At 46.8% G+C, this 20,018-nt stretch overlaps 1 protein-coding gene and 1 long non-coding RNA gene across 8 annotated transcripts in view; one reads left to right on the top strand and one right to left on the bottom strand.

Annotated features, from left to right (window-relative positions):
- The window catches only part of ARL3 (ARF like GTPase 3), a 29,975-nt gene extending 15,918 nt beyond the window's left edge, over nucleotides 1-14,057 (top strand). Inside the window, exons 4-6 of the mRNA XM_086377504.1 lie at nucleotides 3,115-3,165; nucleotides 4,742-4,927; nucleotides 13,788-14,057. Coding sequence (XP_086233630.1) covers nucleotides 3,115-3,165; nucleotides 4,742-4,927; nucleotides 13,788-13,835 — 285 coding nt within the window. The 3' untranslated portion in view covers nucleotides 13,836-14,057. The remainder of the gene's footprint in view (nucleotides 1-3,114; nucleotides 3,166-4,741; nucleotides 4,928-13,787) is intronic.
- Nucleotides 4,636-20,018, bottom strand: LOC147344241 (uncharacterized). Of its 7 annotated transcripts, none has more exons than XR_015155286.1 (4): nucleotides 19,727-20,018; nucleotides 12,199-12,262; nucleotides 10,950-11,071; nucleotides 4,636-4,992 (listed from the first exon to the last, which is right to left on the bottom strand). It is a non-coding gene; the product is annotated as an uncharacterized LOC147344241 (long non-coding RNA). The 7 variants fall into 7 exon arrangements; XR_015155287.1 differs by lacking the exon at nucleotides 19,727-20,018 and adding an exon at nucleotides 18,335-18,569; XR_015155288.1 differs by lacking the exon at nucleotides 19,727-20,018 and adding an exon at nucleotides 14,542-14,665.

Below are 20,018 nucleotides of genomic sequence, written 5' to 3'. Positions count from 1 at the left end.
GCTTAGGAAAATCCTCCTTTTGAATCTTTTAATGAAAATGTTTTTGTGAAATTTCATGTCAAAGCCATAAATAGCAAATAATTTGAAAGTGAAAGTTGCTCAGTCATTTCCGACTCTGCAACCCCATGAACTATACAGTCCATGGAGTTCTCCTGGCCAGAATACTGGAATGGGTAGCCTTTCCCTTCTCCAGGGAATCTTCCCAACCCAGGAATTGAACTGGGTTCTCTTGCATTTCAGGTGGATTCTTTACCAACTGAGCTATCAGGGAAGCCCAACAAGTAATTTAGCAAGTAATTAAAAGTTAAAACTTCCTTCTTATTGACTTTAAGCCTCTGAATTCTTTGGTATTTGACTCATCATCTTTCTTTGTCTACTGTTAAAACTCTCTTTCAGTTTCTGATTATTCTCTCCCATCTGTCTGTTTTTAATCTTATCAAACATTGACTTTTTTTTAAGTTTATTTATTTATTTGACTTGGAGAAGGCAATGGCACCCCACTCCAGTGTTCTTGCCTGGAGAATCCCAGGGACAGGGGAGCCTGGTGGGCTGCCAGCTATGGGGTTGCACAGAGTCGGACACGACTGAAGCGACTTAGCAGCAGCATTTATTTAACTGCATCAGGTCTTGGTTTTGGCATGCAAACTCTTAGTTGCAACATGTGGGATCTAGTTCTCTGACCAGGGATCGAACCGCGACCCCCCGCTTTAGAAGTGTAGTCTTAGGTGCTGGACCACCAGGGGTGCTCCAAACACGATTTCTTAACTGTATCTTTTTTTTTTTTAATGGCCTCGCCACACAGCTTGTGAGATTCAGTTCCCTGACCAGAAATTGAACCTAGGCCCAGGCAGTGAAAGCCTTGGATCCTAACCCCTAGACTACCAGCGAATTCCCATTACCTGTATCTTTAGTTGTATTCTCAGCCTCTTCTACTGTTACCGTCTTACTCACACCTTTTGATCCCAAACACATGTTTTCCTGCTTTGTAATCTGAGCCCAGATCTCCCTCCCAGGCATCACCTGACCCTTCTCCCCTCCCAGACATCATCTTTTTCTCTTGCCTGAGTGAATATCATTTTAATCCACTCTAGACTCCCAAGTAGTTCTCATCAGATCTTTTGTATTGAGGTTCACTCTCCCATTGCATTCCTTCTTTCTACATCTGTGTTTATACTGGGTGTGCTACTTTGAAAATATGAGACACACCAGTGGAAAAATAAGCTACCAGCATGTTCTGCAAAGTGAGTTATCACACAGTCTCAAATTTTGTATCTCTGTGGTATGCAATGACATTGAGTCAGAAGAATATTAACAATAACAATAATAAGACTACAAATAAGTACTGAGACCAAACACATCCATCCTTCCTCTTCCTGTGATTCTCCATGAAGGAAACACAACTGGAAACATAGGGTGGTCTTCAGAGAAAAGGCTGAACCTGGTCCCTGGTATAATGTTTAACACTAGCGACTCTAAATACAGTGCAGCCTGGCAGGCTACAGTCCATGGGGTTGCAAAGAGTCGGGCACAACTTAGAGACTAAACAACAATAACTTAAGCAAAGGAATTTTAATTTTTTTTTCTTTCAAGAGAGTGCAAGTTTTCAGAGTAGCACAGAATTATAAGCCTCCTAAAGGTGGGAGCTGAAGATTGGTTTTCATTGTGTTTTTCAATGAATATGTTATTTTAAAAGGATGTTTCCATTATGCCGTTAAATAACAATTCTAACTTCCTTAAAGAGAGTTTGAAATTTTGATAATTTTTAAGATTAGCAACTGGGAGAACATTTAATACACTGATTTTAAAAAGGACTACAAAATTATATACCTAATTTTCTTCTTAAATTTCCATATGGAGAAGAATTAGAAGAGAACTTTCATAGGAAATTAAAATAATGAATGTTCTTGGGTTCTGTAACTATTTTTCTTTCTTTTTTGGTCTTACCTAATTTCCCTTATTGTTATATCAATGTTATTTATGCAATAAATAAAATACAGTGATGAGAGAGAAAGCTTGGGATTTGTAATTTACAGTAAATCTCAAAACTTCTCTTACTCTGGCAAAGTCTCTACACCTGCTGTTTCCAGTATTTGATCTTAACCTCCCAGCCTCTGAAGGTGGGAATGGGAGGGACATCACTGGAACCTGAAGACAGCTAACAGTTCATAATCAAAGTGGTACTTCCCGAAGGATGACGTTTGAGCACTACAGGATTTGTAAATGTCTGCAAGCACCGTCCCTTCCTTTCTGGGACACAGAACAGCAGAGTGTTTAAGAACAACTGAGGGGCCTTCCCTGGTGGTCTAGTCCCAAAGACTCCATGCTCCCAATGCGAGGGCCCTGGGGTTTGATCCCTGGTCAGGGAGCTAGATCTCACTGCTGCAACTAAGAGTTTGCATGCTGCAACTAAAAATTCCGCAACTAAGATGTGGCACAGCCAAATAAATAATTTTTTTAAAAACTGGGTACTTTACTGTCACATATGCCTGAGTTTGAATCTCCTTTTTGTCATGTACTAGATGTGACTTGGGCCAAGTTACTTAACTTCTTTGGGCTTATGTTTATTTATGTATAAAATGGGATAAAAATGAAATCTAGGGACGTCCCTGGTTGGCTGAGTAATTAAGACTCCAAGCTCCCAATGCAGGGGCCTCAGGTTCATTCCCTGGTCAAGGAACTAGATCCCAAACACTGCAACTAAGAGTTTGCATGTTGCAACTAAAGATCCCGCATTTCACAGTACAAGTAGACCTGGCATAGACAAATAAAATAGATATTAGAAAAAATGAAATCTGTCTCATGGAGTGATGATGAGGATTAATAAAGTAAATCTAGGATAAAGAATGCTTAGTGAATTCCCATTAAATGTAGCTATTTTTATCCTACTTGGCTCACCTTCTTACTTTGGAGCTTTGTCGGAGGTATCTTCTGGGCATCTTAATGAATTAATCAGTTTATTTTGTGTCCATTGTTGACACGAGTGACCAGCTCAGTTTCTGTATGCTGTGCTAACATGAACTCTGCCGATGAGGAATCATCTGCTCCTTCACTAGAAACTGCCCTGTCTTTTTCCATATCTGCTCATTGAAATAACCTTCTTCTTTCACTTTACAGATATATGTAATTGACAGCGCAGACAGAAAAAGATTTGAAGAGACAGGTCAGGTAAATAATTGTTCTGTTGAGATATTTCCCAAACAACTGCGTATTCATTAATCAACTTTGTAAATGTATAAGAGTGAGGAAAAGTATTTTTTGTTTAACCTCTGCAATTTAGACAAGACAGTCAATCTGGCAAGCAGGCAAAATACCACTTGCCTAAAAAGAAATTAGTTGAGAATTCTTTAAACAATTTTTCGTTTAAAGGCTTTTAGTTTTAATCAAATTAAATAAACAAGATATAAGCAAATGGAACTTACCGCCATGCCCAAAAGCTCTCCAGGTTTCTTCCCAGGCCACAGAGAAGTGAACCCAAAGGACAGTTCACCTACCATTTCTGTGTGCATTTTTTTTCAATACCAACTTAATTGATCCGAGGGTAACTTGGACAAATTAGAAGGTATGGGAAGAAATATGCAAGCCATGACTAAGCTGCTCTTCTTTCCAAGCCAAGAGATAGGTATACTTTGAATATTGCTTCCAGGGCAGGGTGCGTGTCAGCGTGATTACATGATACAGTTAGCAAATGCAATTTTACATAGAGACGCAGTGGATATAGACCATTTTACCCAGGCTGACTACTAAGTGAGCAATAGCATGGAGGTCTCTGGGGAAGCGTGCTTATATTTTTACATTTTAGTACAGCCCTTGGCCAGTGACCTAAACTACCACACACGGCCTTCCAAAGGTAGCAGTCCCCACGTTCATGTTCCTTTTCCCTGGAAATTAGTTTGAGGACTCGCCTGGAGACAGCCCTTCTCCCTTCCATACCTCGATGATTTCTGGACCATCACTCATGTGAACCAGCGCTACACATGAACTTGGGGCTGAAAGGTGTCAGACAGGGATCTGCCCGTCAGACCATCCAGTTCTCTCTGACAGCTCCAGTGTTTTAACTGGCCAAAGTGTGGGTCGAGGGAGGAAGGGGTGGGTCCTGGCTTTTAGGTAAGTATATACCTTCTCCTGGACTTGTTGCAGACAGAATTAACATACAGTTTAGATCCCAAACAATCACCTAAAACTCAGAGACCTTGTCAGATAGACTAACGCAGTTACTTTAGGATGTGGGTTTGAGGAAATGTAATGCACATGCATGCATGTTTTGGAGATAGAGATTGATGAACCAGAATTATAGTCTCTAAAGCAACTGTCATTTTTATTCAAGTTTTTAAAAATATATATGTATCTGTACATATATACATATGTATATGTGTATATATATGCATTGAAAGTTATTTGCATATAATAACCTTGGGTAAGTTTTAAATGTCTAACCACAACTTTTGTTCTCCCTTGAGTTTCTCTAAGTATGATTTATGAATCCCCCTATAACAGAACTACTTTATTAGTAGGAGTACATGCAGATTCCTGGGCCCTGGCTTAGACTTTCCAAAGTCAGCATCTTTGGGGTGGGCCCTGAAATCTGCCAGGAGATTCTTCCACACGCTCAAGTTTGAGAACTACTGCCCTTGAAAGTTACTAGTTGATCAGCTTAACTTTTATTTAGTTTCAATTAGAAGTACATGGTTAAATATCATAGATTTCGTCCCCCTCTTCCCCATCTATTCCCCAAATGATCCAGGAACTAGCTGAATTACTGGAGGAAGAAAAGCTAAGTTGCGTGCCCGTGCTCATCTTTGCTAATAAGCAGGATCTGCTCACAGCAGCCCCTGCCTCTGAAATTGCAGAAGGACTGAACCTGCACACCATCCGCGACCGATTCTGGCAGATCCAGTCTTGCTCAGCTCTCACAGGAGAGGGCGTTCAGGTGAGGTCACCGGAGGGCTCGGTCACCTGGCAACCAAGGTAGCCTGTCTCATTGGTTGCACGGATCTAGATAGAAAAAGATATGAAACAAATAGCCTTTGATGGACAGATGAACCATTCCAGGATGTGGAGGGCCTGGAGGCGTCTGATTCTTTCCTACTTAGCAACCAATCTGATATCATTAACTGGTCCAGGAAAGCCAGAGATAAACCACCCCACACAAGCAACAAGCTGCCCCATTAGGGAGGAGGTCGGAACAGAAGATTTCAAAACTGCTTTCCCAACTCTAGGATTCTCTGATGACTGGGCTGAGGGTTTTGAGTTGAATCTGCTATTATGGATGCTAATACCAGTGCTCTGTTACCTGGCACTCTCAAGGTAACAGAGCCATCAACCACACACTAGTTATCCTAGAAGTGTTTCGTTTTTTTCTGTTGGCTGTCTCAACTACCCTCAGGGTTGGTGTCTATTTCCTGCTGCTTTGGGTTGGTGTCCCACAGGGAGGCTTCTGCCGCCTAAAAGCCTTACGCTTTACACCGAGGAACTGTGTACCGGAAGAGCAGGCTCCCCTTCATTTGATATTAATTTGGGACAGAACACGATGGTAACCCAGACACCAGAGAGGCAGTGTCCTCAAAGAATGATCAACAATTGCAGCTCTGACGCATCCTGCCAAGCAACCTCAAGCCAGTCAACCCTTAGAGTCAGCCCTCTAGGACCGCTTCTTGATTCTGAAGCCCCCAGCATGCCCCCTACGCCTTATTTTCAACATCTGGTATACCTGCCAGGGTGGTGACACAGTGCCGTGAGAACGGGACAGTACCGCTGCAGGGTGCTGTGAGGGGCCAACAGCGTCTAGAGAGATGGCATCTCCCCTCATTGCCGTAGGGCGTGTGTCTGGTGGTGTGGCCAGTTTGCTTTTCTATGATTTGGTGTGTTGGGTTTGGTTCTCCATCGTTGTCCAGCAGCCTCTTTCCATTTCCCTCCTAACACTCTTCTTCCCTTTCCCTGCAGATATTTGACAAATGTAATCGCTTTTATCTCCAGCAAATAATCACTTCCTAGAGTTATCTCACTTGTTCCATCTGTGCGCTGCCTGTTTTTTTCCCTTTGTGTTACACAAACTGCCAGGGCCCCTTCTGTGCTTTGCCACTGGATCTGAGGGCAGACCAGTTAGCACAAGACAAGCGCCCCTGCTCCAAACCCTTCCATACCTGCTCTCAGAAGCTCTTGGGGCGTGTGTGTGTGTGTGTGTGTGCGTGCTCTCAGAAGCTCTTGGGGTGTGTGTGTGTGTGTGTGTGTGTGATGTAGCCAGAGGTGGTTTCAGCTATGTCCCCAAAAGGGAAGCTGGAGCTCTGTGAGTCTCTGTGAGGTTTAGGTTTGGGGAGGGGGCAAGTGTTAAGTCTCATCTATTTCCTTTCTTCTTTACTAGATTGTGGTTATAAAGCAATATATTCTTGGGAATTACCTGGCGGTCCAGTGGTTAGGACTCTGTATAGGGGGCCCAGGTTCGATCCCTGATCAGGGAACTAAGATCCCACAAGCCCCACAGTGTGTTCAAAAATAAATATGTACGGCAATATATTCTCATTGTTAATCATATCAAAGTACTGCTGCTGCTGCTGCTAAGTCGCTTCAGTTGTGTCCGACTCTGTGCGACCCCATAGACGGCAGCCCACGAGGCTCCCCCGTCCCTGGGATTCTCCAGGCAAGAACACTGGAGCGAGTTGCCATTTCCTTCTCCAATGCATGAGAGTGAAAAGTGAAAGTGAAGTTGCTCAGTCGTGTCCAACTTTTACCGACACCACGGACTGCAGCCCACCAGGCTTCTCTGTCCATGGGATTTTCCAGGCAAGAGTACTGGAGTGGGGTGCCATTGCCTTCTCCATCAAAGTACTACATAAAATTAAAAACTAAAAAGTTCTTTCATTTCCTCTAATCCCACTCAGCAATGAAACGATCATTAATAGTTTTATTCTTCCTAGGTCTCCTCTATAAAATTACAGTCACATATATGGTTGTATGTGTCAATCAGGTTTTGAATTAACTGGGTATTTTTCAGCTTAATTTACAAGTCGGTCCAACAAGTCTGTTACAGCCCAGGATGTTTTTGCATAGGGAGATTCTGATCATTTTAGTTAGCTTTTTACTTTTAAACAAAAATCAAGTTTTACCTAAAGTATTTCTCTCAATTGTGCATAAGATGGTGCTCATTGGGCCTAGGGTTATTTTGGTGAGGGTAAAGGCCCAGGAAAAGAAACAGCTTTCTTGTGTTTATACAGACCACTTCAGCAAGAGGACTATGCCTCTCTCAAATTGTTTAGAGCCCAAATGTAGAAAGTAGAGGATCTTGAGTTTGGGGACTCTAAAGGTGGAGCTTAAGAAAAGAAATACATTTTGTATGCGTACTCCTAAGCAAGTGGGAACTGACAGCTGTGTGATCTTTTTTCCCTTGGCCAGAGTGTCAAAAGGAAGAAAAAGCAAAGCTGGAACTAGCAGTGAGGCTCTTGTTTCTTCAGCCAGCCTTAGGGATATGAAAGGGAGGAGCTAGGGTCCCCTCAAATCAGTCTTTAGAGGATCTGTATTCAGGTCAAGGGGGCTTCCTCAGAGGAGGTGGGAGGACGCGGCGGTCATTGTCTTCCCAGCCTACACCCCTACCACCCTGGCTAGGCAGAGATGAGAATGGACTCCCTGCTCCCAACTGTCGATCTGCCATAGAAAGGGAGTTCCCTTTAAGCCACAGGATCTTCAGGCTGGGACAGAGGCCTGAGCTACCGGACAGAGGGTGGGGGCAGGCAGGAATCAAGTCAGACAGTCCTGTATGGTTTGATTTTGTTAGAAAATTCTTCCCAGATCAGGGACCTTCAGCAACTAGGTTCACAGGAAGTGCGAGATCATGAGAGATCCAGCAAAGAACCATGAGCAAGAAAAATAATGATCTGATGTGGAGGAGAAATAGTTTGAAGGTCACTTAATTAGTTTAGTAGATAGTACCATGGTGTATAGAATTGGGTACTTAAGACTGGGATTTCAAGGTTAATGAGATTAGATTATGGTTAATAGAATGATATAAATTTAGAGAATTTAACCATTATTTGAAATGGGTTATTTAATAAAAATGTTAATTAAGAAGGGAATCTGCTGTCTATTGTCCTTTAATGGCAACCTTTGGGGACTGGAGAAAGGTCGTGGAGTTTTCTGTGGAAACAACATTCATTGTGAGGCACTGATTGACCATGTCCCTCTTAGGTAATACCTTTGACCTAAGCTCTTGCCCACTCAGCCAATTTCTTGTTTTTCATTTGAAAAAGAGTTACGTAGAATTCTTTTCCCTGCATTGCTTAGTTCAAGAGCAGGCCTTTTAATGACTCGTACTAATTAAGGCTTTAAGTATTCCTAAAAATGAAAGACTTTACTTTCAGACAGAGATTCTGTGAAAAAGTTACTTAAAATTCCTTAACTTCCTATCTCATCTTCCCATTCTACCCTCCCCACCCATGGCCCCCTGAAAGCTGGTCAGCAATGGGGAGAGCTACCAAAATGCTCAGTCGTGATAGGGGTCAAGCAACTGGGACCACAGCCCTAATGACCCTGAAAGAAAATATACAGAAGTCAAAAAAAAAAAACACCTGGAATTTCCGTTACTGTTCCAGATATTTAAAAACAACTGTCTTTTTACATTGTTTTATGTGTATGCCTGATCAAATGCATTTGCGAAGCCTGTCCTGTGCTGATAAATAACCCTCGAGTGGGTGAGTCGGGGGAACACATCTGCTAGGTGAGGAGACTACTCGGGCAGGGAACTCATTTCTCCTTAGCCAAGCAGCTTAAATACATGATTCGAGATTGTGGAAGTTAGTGATTCCTGAGGTGGATTTCGGGTTCTTGTTTTACCTGATATTCTGATGGCAAATACCTGCAGCCAGGCAGTCCCTGGCTCTGGATGTGGAAATTGGCTTTTGCGGGTTTCTAGAGAGTTGGGAACCGGTCTTTGTTTGCCTGACTGATGTTGATGAGGAGGCAGCCCATCACATAATTAAAGCAGGTTTTCAGGGGGAGCTGTTGAGAGCAGAGGCAGGTAAGGGGCACTAAAAGCTGAAGGAGAGCATCAGTCTTGGAAACTCTGCCAGGGAGAGCCCCGTAATCCAGAGGAGTGGTCAGAGAGACCCAGTTATGTCAAGCAGATGAAGGCAGGGCAAAGCGAAACTGAACTGTGTCCGGGAGGGAAAAGCCACGGCCCCCTCCAGCAGAACCCCTTGCAAACACGGAGCAGCCTCCGTCTGCATCCAGGGTTGCCAGGGTTTCTCGTAAACAACACCTAACCCTGGGACTCTTCTCTGCTTTTCCTTGGGTGTCTGGAAAATAGTGAACAAAGGATCTGGCTGAGAGTCAGAGAAAGGTGTACAGAAATCAGTCCCTCTTCCACCTGCAGACCTGAATGTGAATCCCAAACCACAGCTCTCCCTGGCGGTGGTAGTTTCAGGTATTTGAAGACATTGCCTCCCCAGAACTGTGTGTGTGTGTTTAATTAAAATTATACTGCTTTAGAATTTCCTTTCAAAGCAGAGATCAGCAGTTTCAACCTGGGCTCTAACCTTAGTCATAACAGAGATCTGCCTACACCAGTAGCTTCAAGCTAGCAGAAGGTTCTCCTGGGTATTGCTCTCCATGCCCCCACCTCACATCCATACCTTCTTTTCACATCGCTCCCATATGCCCTGTCTTCCTTCTCCGAGCAGGAGCCGTAATCCGGCTCAGAGAGCTCTCACCTTCACAGAAAGGGCCTCTAGCAAGGGCCTCTAGCCATCTGAGTCCTGCCGTGTGAGCTGTCCTTCGGAGTGCCTCACAGATGAACTCTAAACTAGCCCAGGTTCTTGTTTTTGTTTCTTTTTCCTTGATCCGAGGGAAACTTTTTTTTTAATATGCCAACAGAATTTCAATATTTTTTTAAAAAATAACATTTACAACCTCTTTCTAGGCCTGGTTCAGTTATTTTTGACTCCCAGGGTGTATGGAACTGCTTATCTGCAAGTCAGACCTCAGGTTTATTTTTAAATTTTCAACCCTCTCTGTAGAGTAGGAAAGCAAGCTTGGGTCATGCAATTTTGCTACCTCTCTGGGGCAGTGCCTTTTGTCACCAGAAAAAGTATTAATAGCAAGCAATATTTTATGTATGCTGCCTCCAGCTGCTCCTTGACCCTGGGGGCCCAGTGGCACAAAGGAATGGGCTGCATTGCTCACACGGGCCTGAGCAATTACTGATGTGACGGTGTAGTCCTCGTGGCATTAAACAACCAGACCCACCCAACCATGGCTGCCACTGCTCCCTTCCTTCCTACCACTGAGCAGTGACGGATGCATTGCAGAGAGATCAGAGTATGAGGGGTGCACTCTTCCCATAGAAAGGGCATCATGCCTTTAATCCCGAAATGGAGAGCTCTGTGATCAAGTAGGTTTCCACCCATGTGATTAGGGGCCACCTTCCATTTTTCCCAGTGGTTAGTAGGGAATAATCCCATGACATGGTAGCAGTTATTTCCTCTGCAAGAGGCCAGAGAAAGCTTAGTATTTGAGGTTCAGTGTCTCTCCTAAGCCAATCAATTCAAATTCAGTTTCAGCAAGGTTGGTCAGGGGGAGGGGCAGTGGAGGAAGAAAGGGAGGACTATACCATGAGATTGTCAGCCCTGTGAGGAAGATCCAGTTTGCAGAAATTTGGTCAAACCAGTTGACAGTAAAGGTTCAGCCCTTAAACAAACCTACGAGTTCATTTCCTTCTTTGGAAGCAGAGCAGTAACCTGCTTCAGGTAAACTATCACCTTTTTCTCAGTCATCTGTTTAAAAGAAAATCAAAGCCTTGCTAAATTAAGGCCAGAGTGATGTGGCTGCTGATTTAAGGTTCCTCCTCTTGCAATGATGTTGTCTCTAAAGAGAGAGATTCCGCTGGAGATGGCAGGCTTGCAGCGAGTTAATATGCTGGGATCGTGCTGTGATATAAAAATGTAGGATTCCACAAGTATCAGTACCTGGCAACCTAGGAATCTTGAGAGGTGAGTGGCCGGAAACAGCTTCTGGCACCTTCAGAGCTGCAGCAGAGCCACGCCAGGCGCTTGTCTGGGGCTGTTCCTTCTCATGCCCCTGTGTTCAGCTGAAAGTCATAAGGAAAAAAAACTGCAGTTGCTCCCTCTGCCAACTTGAGGGTAAGCACAGCTTCTCCCTAAGCCTGAGGCAGAGCTCCTCCCCCGGCACTTGCTCTCAATCATTGAGAAATGGTCAGTGGTGCACTCGCGCGGGCGCTGGAACTAGATTGCCTGGGTTCACAGCCCGCCTCTGCCACGCATTCTTCTGTGCCACCATTTCCTCATACCTAAGTACCTACTTCAAAGGGTTGTTACAAGGATTAAAAGAAATTAATTAAGTGTCTGCTGCTGGGTTGGGAAGATCCCCTGGAGGAGGACCATGGCAACCCATTCCAGTATTCTTGCCTGGAGAATCCCATGGACAGAGGAGCCTGGCAGGCTATGGTCCATAGGGTCGCAAAGAGTCAGACAGGACTGAAGTGACTTAGCAGGCAGGCAGGCCAGCCATCGTGCGAAGTTCTGTAAACACCACCCCAAGCCAGTCTGGCATGGACCCTCCCCTCAGGAATCTTTCCTTGCCAGTGGGCACCTTTGAGGTAATATCCTTGTTGACTGTTGCCTCCCTGACACCTCCCAGCTCCAGTTCAGGTCCTCCTCTGGGCAGTAACAGGAAAGGCACAAACCCCCAGCCTCCAAACACTTTAGACAGATCAGCCTTCCTGAACCAGAGCGGAGTTAAGTCTTCCCAGCTTCCCATACTCCAGGTTGCAGGCAGCAGCTATGGAAAGTGCCCCCGCCCCGCCCCGCCCGCCAGCAGGTCAGCTGGTGGGGCCCGACCTCTGAGCGCCCTCTGCTGGCAGGACTGGGGCTCTCACACACATCTGGAGGACACTGCCCCTCAGCAGGGCTCCCCATTCAAATCCCCTCTGCCTCCATAACAGATACCCAGTAGAAAGCTGCCCCTCACCCTCCACGTTCTGCCTTGGGTTCCTGCAGCTGAGTAAATATTTTTCCTATCTCTTTGAGTGCATTCATGTTGAGTTACATACAATAAAAGAAGCCCAGCCCCCTCTGTAATCAGCCGTAAAACAAGAGGGAAGACAGTATTCAGTGGGAACACTGCTCTTGATTTCTCTAAGATGATTTGATAAAATAGTGCAAGTCTCTATAGATCAGGAAATATTGAGGTACGCACCTTTGATGGTGTTTGTGCGGGTTCCTACAGATGGAAAGTGCCACGTAAGTGCTGAGCTATTCACCTTAGAAGGCAAAGAGAAGATGGTTATCTTATTCATCTCTCTTTTATTTGTAAAATCTTTTTTGTCTCCTGGCAGGTGATCTTTTTTTTTTTTCCTGGAAACCAATTAGCTCCTAAAATTAAACATCCTTCTCTTGAAATTAGTCCTTTTCATAAAAATGGTCTTAAAATTGGCCTCAGCTTTTCAGAGTAAGCCACTGACCCAGTTGTAATCGGAGTCCACCCTCTCTCACCTCGCCATCCACCCCACCGCGGTCCCTGCTGCTGCCAGGTGCTGTCCACCTTTGTGAGGTTTTGTGCAGTGGGCCATGGCCAGCCTCCTCTAAGGTCTGCTCTGGGACAGCCATCAGATACTCTGCTTCTCCCAACCAAGTGCTCTGATGGCAACTGGCGGAGTTTTAATCACTGTAAATTCAGGTTATGGTCAGATTAGCCAGGAGATAGGATGCCTGCTGGTTGTTTTGCCGTGATGTATTGTTTATGGGATTAATGCTCCGAATGGCCAAGGGTGTCAGCTGATATTTATTACTTTAAGCTGTCTCAGCTGTTCAGGTTCAACGACTAGCTCCCTGGTCACAGGAAATGCAGGGCTCTGAATGTCATGTATGCCCTGAGACGTCTGTGTGTGACAGAAGCAGGGGAAAAGAGAGGGGGTGCCTTGCAGGAGCCTCCTTCGATTTTATTCTGGGCTTCTGAGAATTCTGCGCAACTCTTAGGGTCACACAGACTCTGGGGAAAGTGAGCTTTCAGGGATGGCTCCTAAGGGGGTTGAAAAAGAGGTCGTCTCTGGTGGGCCTGGGATCCACAAGATACGCCACCTGCCAGGTGGCTGTACATAGACATTGTGTGGATTTTACCTCTGTCCTCCAGCCTTCTAAGAGAGGACACGTTCAAGGTTACTGTGCCTTTAAGGGAACCTTCTCCCCAGTCCCTCTGCTTGGTACTGCTTAAAGCTGCAAGAACCAGGCCAGGCCCCTTTAAACCTTCCCTGGTGCTGCACAGAGAAAAATGAATACACATTGCCCCAGTGTGTGTCTAGTAACGCGCACTGCAGTCGGTTTGTTTTTCCAAAAAGAAATTTAATTTAGCCCAAGTGTACACTGTCACACTGTAAACACACCGGGGCACCAGAAGGGTGGCTGATTATTGAATTTAATGCCCTAGCAAAGGTCAGCTTTTAGAAAAAGCCAAAAATGGCTGGAATCTGTCCTGATAGCTCCTCAATCAGGCCTGGGATCCAGGCAGATGTGTTTATTTTTTCAGAGGGAGTTCCTGAGGACCCATCTCAAGTTCAGGCTCTTGACACTCCCCCTCCCGTCTCCCTTCAACCTCTCAGAGGCCTCCCCACTCCTCCCTAGGAGGTCACTGTCCCTGGTCACCCAGGTGGGCCCCTGGGGCAGGCAAGCGCCATTGAGCCCGTGGCTGGGGAGGGAGGACCCGGGACCTTCTCTCTTTCCCCTCGAGGGCTGGAGTGTGTGGTGCCTTACTTACAACTAACACTGCCTCTCTACCCATTTCCCTCAAAGGACGGCATGAACTGGGTCTGCAAAAATGTCAGCGCAAAGAAGAAATAAAATCTCGACAAATGGAGATGCGGGAGCTGAATTCTGTCCTGAAAAACACTAATTTGCTGCTTTCTGACCAAATGTTTTTCCATCTGTGTACAGCTACAGCTGTATGAAGAGAAGGAGCAACACCATTTAAAAAGAATCCCCATTCCAGCCGTAGATTTAACTGATCTCTGAGGCTCAGTATCATTTTTCAAATAAAGGAATTATATTATTTCTTCTGCATAATTGAAATAGTATTAAATATCTCAAAGCACATGATTAGAAAATGAGATCTTTTAAATGAGCAAGAGATTGCATTGCAGTTTAGACAATTCCAGTGGGCTTTTTTCTTTCAAAAAAAAAAAAAAACAGTGGGGGAGAGAGGAAGAGGACCACAGTTTAGGCTGTGGTCATTTATTTCCTGACCTGTCCTTACTTTCCCCCGTGGTTTTGAAGCCAAGATAGTTTGCTCATGCTGGTCAATGATCTCTACCATCACCCATTACCATGGCTGCAGCCTGTCTGGGTGGGAAGCTGCACGGGCCAGGGAAAGGAGGGGGAGGTGAGGAACAGCAGATGATTAAACCATCTTGTCATGCAGGTAAGAGACTATGTAATCCTCACCCTTTGGAAAGGGGGAAAAAAAAAATCCTTTCCTGCAGACAAGTCACCACAGAAACATACCCCGTCCCCAACCCCCCAGCCAGCCACACGGGAAGCAAATTCTTACCACTTTTGACTGTAATGACATCTGGAATGTAAGGAGAGGTGGGAGGTTTAATTCCAGAAAAATTACAAGGTCCTTAAAAAGCCCTCACATGGAGGGCTCAGGCTAGCGTAAACAGGCTTTCTCCAGTTCAATGGAGCAGTGAGCAGCTGACTCCGAGATTAGCTGCCTTCTCCACGGCCGTCCCATAGAAGGGATTTCTAAAGCTCAAAGAATTCTATGTTTAAATGATCACAATAGGCCGCTGCTATCAGATTTTAAAAATAAATGCAGCTTCACCATGAACCTGCTCCACTGAGAAAAGCCAGGCAGATCGATCTTCAGAAGAGATCAATTTTTACAGTGCTGGCAACTTGGTGGTGTGGGCTGCTCAAGGGTGGAGAGGGCTTGCTGCCGGGAGGCGCTTGGGTGGGTAGGGTTGTGGGGGCCTTGCCCAGAGAAGCCAGAGTCACCCCAGCTCCTGGTCCCCTCAGCCTCTCTCTAGCAAAATGTGTCCTCTGTTGATTGATCAGAGAGGAATGGCAGGAGATTTCTCCTGCCCTGTGTTGCAAAAAGAGCTTGTTTCCTTGAGACTTAAGAAATCCCCAGCTTCAGACAAGGGAAGGTGGGCCAGAGCATCCCTTGGCGTTCCAACCGAGCTCTGTTCTGGTGCCTGGCCTCCCGGGTTTTCAGAGAATGAATAAGAGACCGTCCAGTAGCTGACGGGTCCCAGGCCAGCTGCTTTTCACATCCCAGGAGGCAGCCCTTTCCAAACCCACCAAGGCATGTGAACAGACTGAAGGGGTTGCTCCAGCCCCTGGCCCTCAGTTCCCAGCCTTTATGGACCAAGCTGTGCCCAGGAGGCTGAGGCATGGCCCGCTTCAAAGGCGGTCTGGGGTGAAAGTCATTAACAAGGCCAGACATGAAAAGGTGCCCTGGGGTGGCTATGGACAGACCTGTGGGGACTTGCAAAACAAAAGGTGAGTGTTTTTAAACCACTGTGAGCTTGCTGCTCCCTGCAGCCTCCTTAGGCTTGTCTGTCTTACCCAGATGCCTTTGAAAGGAAGCAAAACAGAATTACAAGGGACCAGAAATCCCCCTTCTATCCGGCTGCAAATATGGCTCTAGCACATGAAAATATTTTTTTCCCTCCAAATAGTGCAGCACGGATTCCCTTCGAATAGTGCAGCATGAGTGTTATCTGAGGGGCAAAATGCCTGCTTTGAGGTCTTCGATTTGCTAACAGCTATGTGGAACTTGGACTCTAGCAGTGGATGATCTGTGAAATATTTTTGTCCTTTTACCACCAACTTAGGGAACTGTTTGAAAGGGCACCCCCCCTACCCCCGCCCAGGGCCTCGGCCAGCAGGCAGAAGCCACTTGCCTTCGTCTGATAACAGCCTCTGTGAATGTTCAGCTTTGCTTTTCAGCTAAAGACACAGAGACATTGTGGATGTCACAGGCTTTCATCTTCCCTCTGAGCCCTACCAAACCCTCCCGGGGCTCACAGGGTAGATGAGAGGAGCCTGAAAATCGCAGAGTTTGACAGCTCGCATTTGTAAAAACAAAATGCTTCTAAAAGTCCCCTTTCCTCTCTCCCTAGTACCCCCCTGCCGCCCCCCGCCGTGGAGGACAAAATTGGAAGCTAGAAGGGGGATGCTGGGTCTTTCCACTCCCAGGGAGTCTCAGTGGTGAGACTGGCTCTGGGCAAGACTGCATCTGAATGTGTAGAGGGAGGGCAGAGGGGTGGAGGCCAGAGGGCAGGCCAGGCCTGGGACAGGGGCCCCAGGATGTGTGCTCAGACCAGCTGTGGGAAAAACTCCTTCCCCTCCCCTCCTCCCAACCTCCCCCGTGCGGCTCCTTCTGGCTGGCTTCCCTGAGCCCAGGGCAGCACACCCTTTCCCCTTCACTCTCCCTTGGTTACTATGGAAACAAGGGTGTCATTGATGTGGGCTGAGCTGGGGAACATGTCGGCGCACAGCTGAGAGTCAGCGATTATGCTGGCGGGTAGAGATGTGCCAGGGTTAAGGTCCGCAGCTCCCAAACTGCGGGAAGGACGTGGTCCTGCCCCCTCCCTCCCTCCCGCTCACTTCTCTCTTTCCTGGCTTTTAACAAATTTCTTTTATTCCCCTCTGGGCTAAAGCCATGGCTATTTTTGCGCCACTCTGGGCCCCACCCTCGCTGTCGGCCGCTCCTTATCCGGCCTGGCCCGGAGGGTGACACCATGTCACCCTCGCCAGGACTCGTCCCTTGATTCCCGTCAGAGTTTGCTTTGATTTCTCTTTCCTTCTCAGGGGCCAGTTCTTACTTCCTTTTATTTTTAGCTCTGCACTCCATGTGGTTTCAGGGTTCAGTCTGCTCCATCGAAAAGTTTTTTTTTTTTTTTTTAGTATCTTTTGAAAATGATAATCAAAGGAAGGGACATGGTATTTGGTCATGTGGAAAATTCAATGTATAATTTAGACGTCTGTCAAAAATCCGACAAATAAAATTTAGCTGAAACGAAGGCAGCCTGGAAAGCGTCGTGTCCTTTGCTAGAGAGGGGAGAGGGCTGCAGTGAGCTCGTCCTTTCAGAGGTCAGCATCTCTCAAGGTGCTTTCTGCAGGAGGGTGTGACATGAACGCCACCACCACCAATAAACATAACCCTTTATTAAGCCCTTCTCACAAAGCAGACCCTTCATCGATGTCATGGGGCAGTGTTAATCCCACTTTACAGCTAAGGAAAATGAGGTGCTGGCCTGGGTTAAGGCATTTGCCCAAGATCACAGAGTCATCAGTGCCAGTGGGCTGGGAACCCAGGTCTGAAGGCAGCAGTAAGCTGCCACCGGCCCCCCAGGACAAAGACAGTAACACAATAATGGCTCATTGTCTCAGCCCCCAGCCTTCCAAGTCCACACCAGGGGTCTTCTCTGATCAGTGCTGCTGGCGGGGGGTGTGGGGGTGGGTGGGTAGGGAAGGAGGGGTCCCCTGTCCCAACTGTTGTTGTCCTCTGTCCCCACGGCAGCACAATTATTTTGTTTTGGTGCCATCCTTTGCACAGACAGAAAAAAGGGAGAAATTAGGAAAATTGGGGCTGCAAGGATACTGGCAATTACCTAATACTATTTCCTTTTAGACAGGGTTCAGAGAAGGGAGGAGACTTGCCCAAAGCCACACAGTAGGAGGCAAAGTGGGTTCCGGTCCAGAGCTCTGCCCTCTGGAGAAGAGCTCGTCTTCCCCTCCGGCAGCCTCACTTCAGCAGCCTAGAGACATACCAGCCTGACTGGTCCCAAGGGCTGGCCTTTAAAGGCAAGCTGTTGGCAGAATAGAGGGGAGCTGGAGGCAGGAAGAGAGAGAAAGTCTAGTGTTGCCAGACAAATGGCAGGACACTCAGTTAAACTTGAATTGCAAATAAACAAAGAATCATTTTGAATATAAGTACATAGATCTGAGACATAATACTTATAAAAAAAAGTCACTGTTTACCTGAAATTCACATTTAACTGGCCATCCCAGTTGTGTTTGTGTTGTTTTGCTAAATCTGACAATTCTACCCAGAATGCCCTGCTCAATACAGCGACAGTGAGACAATTATACTGTATTCCCTGGGACTCAGACCCAAAAATCTATCCTTGCCCATCCATAAATCAGCTGTGATCTTAGGCAAGTTGCTTCCTTTCTTGGAGTCCTGCCTCTTCATCTGTGAAATGGGACAAGAGTGGTAGGGAGATTGAAGAGAGATATAATGGCAACAGATGTAGATAGAAGGCAATAGCTAGCACATAGTAGGAACACTGTACCTCAGTTTCTTCCTGTAACATGAGGTAATCACCTACCTTGTTGAATCTCCAAGAAACTAAATGAAGTTATGAATGTCTGGTGCAGAGTAGGTACTAAATCATTGGTAGCTATTATAATAACAGGCAAAAATTCTGGAGTCTAGGCTTTCCCAGGCCTCCAAGAACCTCTGCCCTCCCACACGGCCCCCCACGTGTTGCAAGGGTCAGCAGCCTTCCCAGAGGTGCTGGCAGCCCCCTCCTCTCTCCAGGGGGCTCCCTGGGCCACCCCAGCCCCACCTCCTGCAATTAGATTTGTAAGTGGGAACAGGCTCTTGTCAGCGGCTCCTGATTGGCTCTGGGCAAAAACACAGTTTAGCGCTCAGTCAAGCTGCATTTCAGGGCCTCTGTCTCTCTCTCCCCCCCACCTCCCCCTTAATTGCAATCTGTTCAGTAATTTCCTTTTCCAACACTGCAGAACACGGAGAAGCTGCAGCATGGGAGCTGGGCAGGGAGGAGGGGAAGAGAGCTCCTGTTCCCTGCAGTGAACCTGCTGGTCCAGCACTGCGTCCTGTGTCATGTCCGTGCGTGCGTGCGTGCATGCGTGCGTGCGTGTGCGTGTGTGTGTGTCCAGAACCAGACAGACACGAGCTTGTGGTGATACAGCCAACAACCAGGCCCCTGCAGGGTCAGACCAGGGCATCCACTTGTACCAAGCACTTGGCCGTTATCATTCATTTAATCCTTGCAACAACATTAATAACTACAGGTGTTATCACTCAGTTTGAGGCTAGGGCTCAGAGAACTGGATTCACTTGCTCAAGATCACAGCATGAGAATGGGGCAGGGTCACGATTTTCACCTGGGCTTGTTTGACTGCTGGGCCCCAAGCCCGTCTCATGAAACCTTTTCCCCTTTTGGCTTCTGAACTCAGAAAAGGAGCTGAGGACTCCGGCACAAAGGAGCAGGGAGAGGTTTCTTTTCCCAGGGTGAATAGCAGTGACCCAGGGACAAAAAGCCTTCAGTAAAGAAATGAAATATTAATGACAGAAAGGCAGAGAGCAAGCTGAGTCAAGGAGGGGCAAGGTTTGCAGGAGAACTCAGGTGGATACCTGAAGCTGAGACCTGCAAGGGTTGAGGTCAGAACTACCATTTAGATCAACAAACGACTCCTCCTGTTAGTCATTCACTGACTGGATCCTTCTGTACCCCACAGGGTAACCATTCCCACCCTTCTCTTCCAGTTGAGGAAACCAAGGCTCTCAGAGCGTAAGTCACTGGCCTAGAAACACACAGCTAGGAAATGGTTTAGCTGGGGTTCCCTTTAAATAGAAAGACCATTTTTCTCCAGGGCACCTTCTTGACTAAACACAGGAGCTGAGAACAGTGGGGAGCGGGGCTCCAGGAAACCAGGCCAAGGCCTACGTCTCTTTCTCTCACTTTGCCACCCACCTCTTTAAGATCCACAGGAAACTTCACAGAGCCCAGAGGTGGTTGCTGCTCTGAAGGCCACCAGCAGAGGGGGCAGGCGGTGGCCAGGCCCCGCCCTGACAACAAAGGAAAAAGGCTGGGGAGGCTGTGACCCTTTGGGCCTCGATTCTCCCCCAGGGCTCTGCAGCCCCCACCCAGTGCCCTGGCCCGGAAGGAGGAGAGACGGGCTGCAGCAAAGTGGTAGACGTCCCTGGAGCCCACTTAGATCACTGGAGGGCAAGAGAAAGGGCCGACTGCAGAGTCACACACAGAC

This window comes from Bos grunniens, chromosome 26 (assembly GCF_055505025.1).
Source record: "Bos grunniens cultivar Pamir isolate PY7600 chromosome 26, Bosgru_T2T1.0, whole genome shotgun sequence".
Classification (NCBI taxonomy): Eukaryota; Metazoa; Chordata; class Mammalia; order Artiodactyla; family Bovidae; genus Bos; species Bos grunniens.
This window is presented reverse-complemented; position numbering and strand designations above follow the sequence as displayed.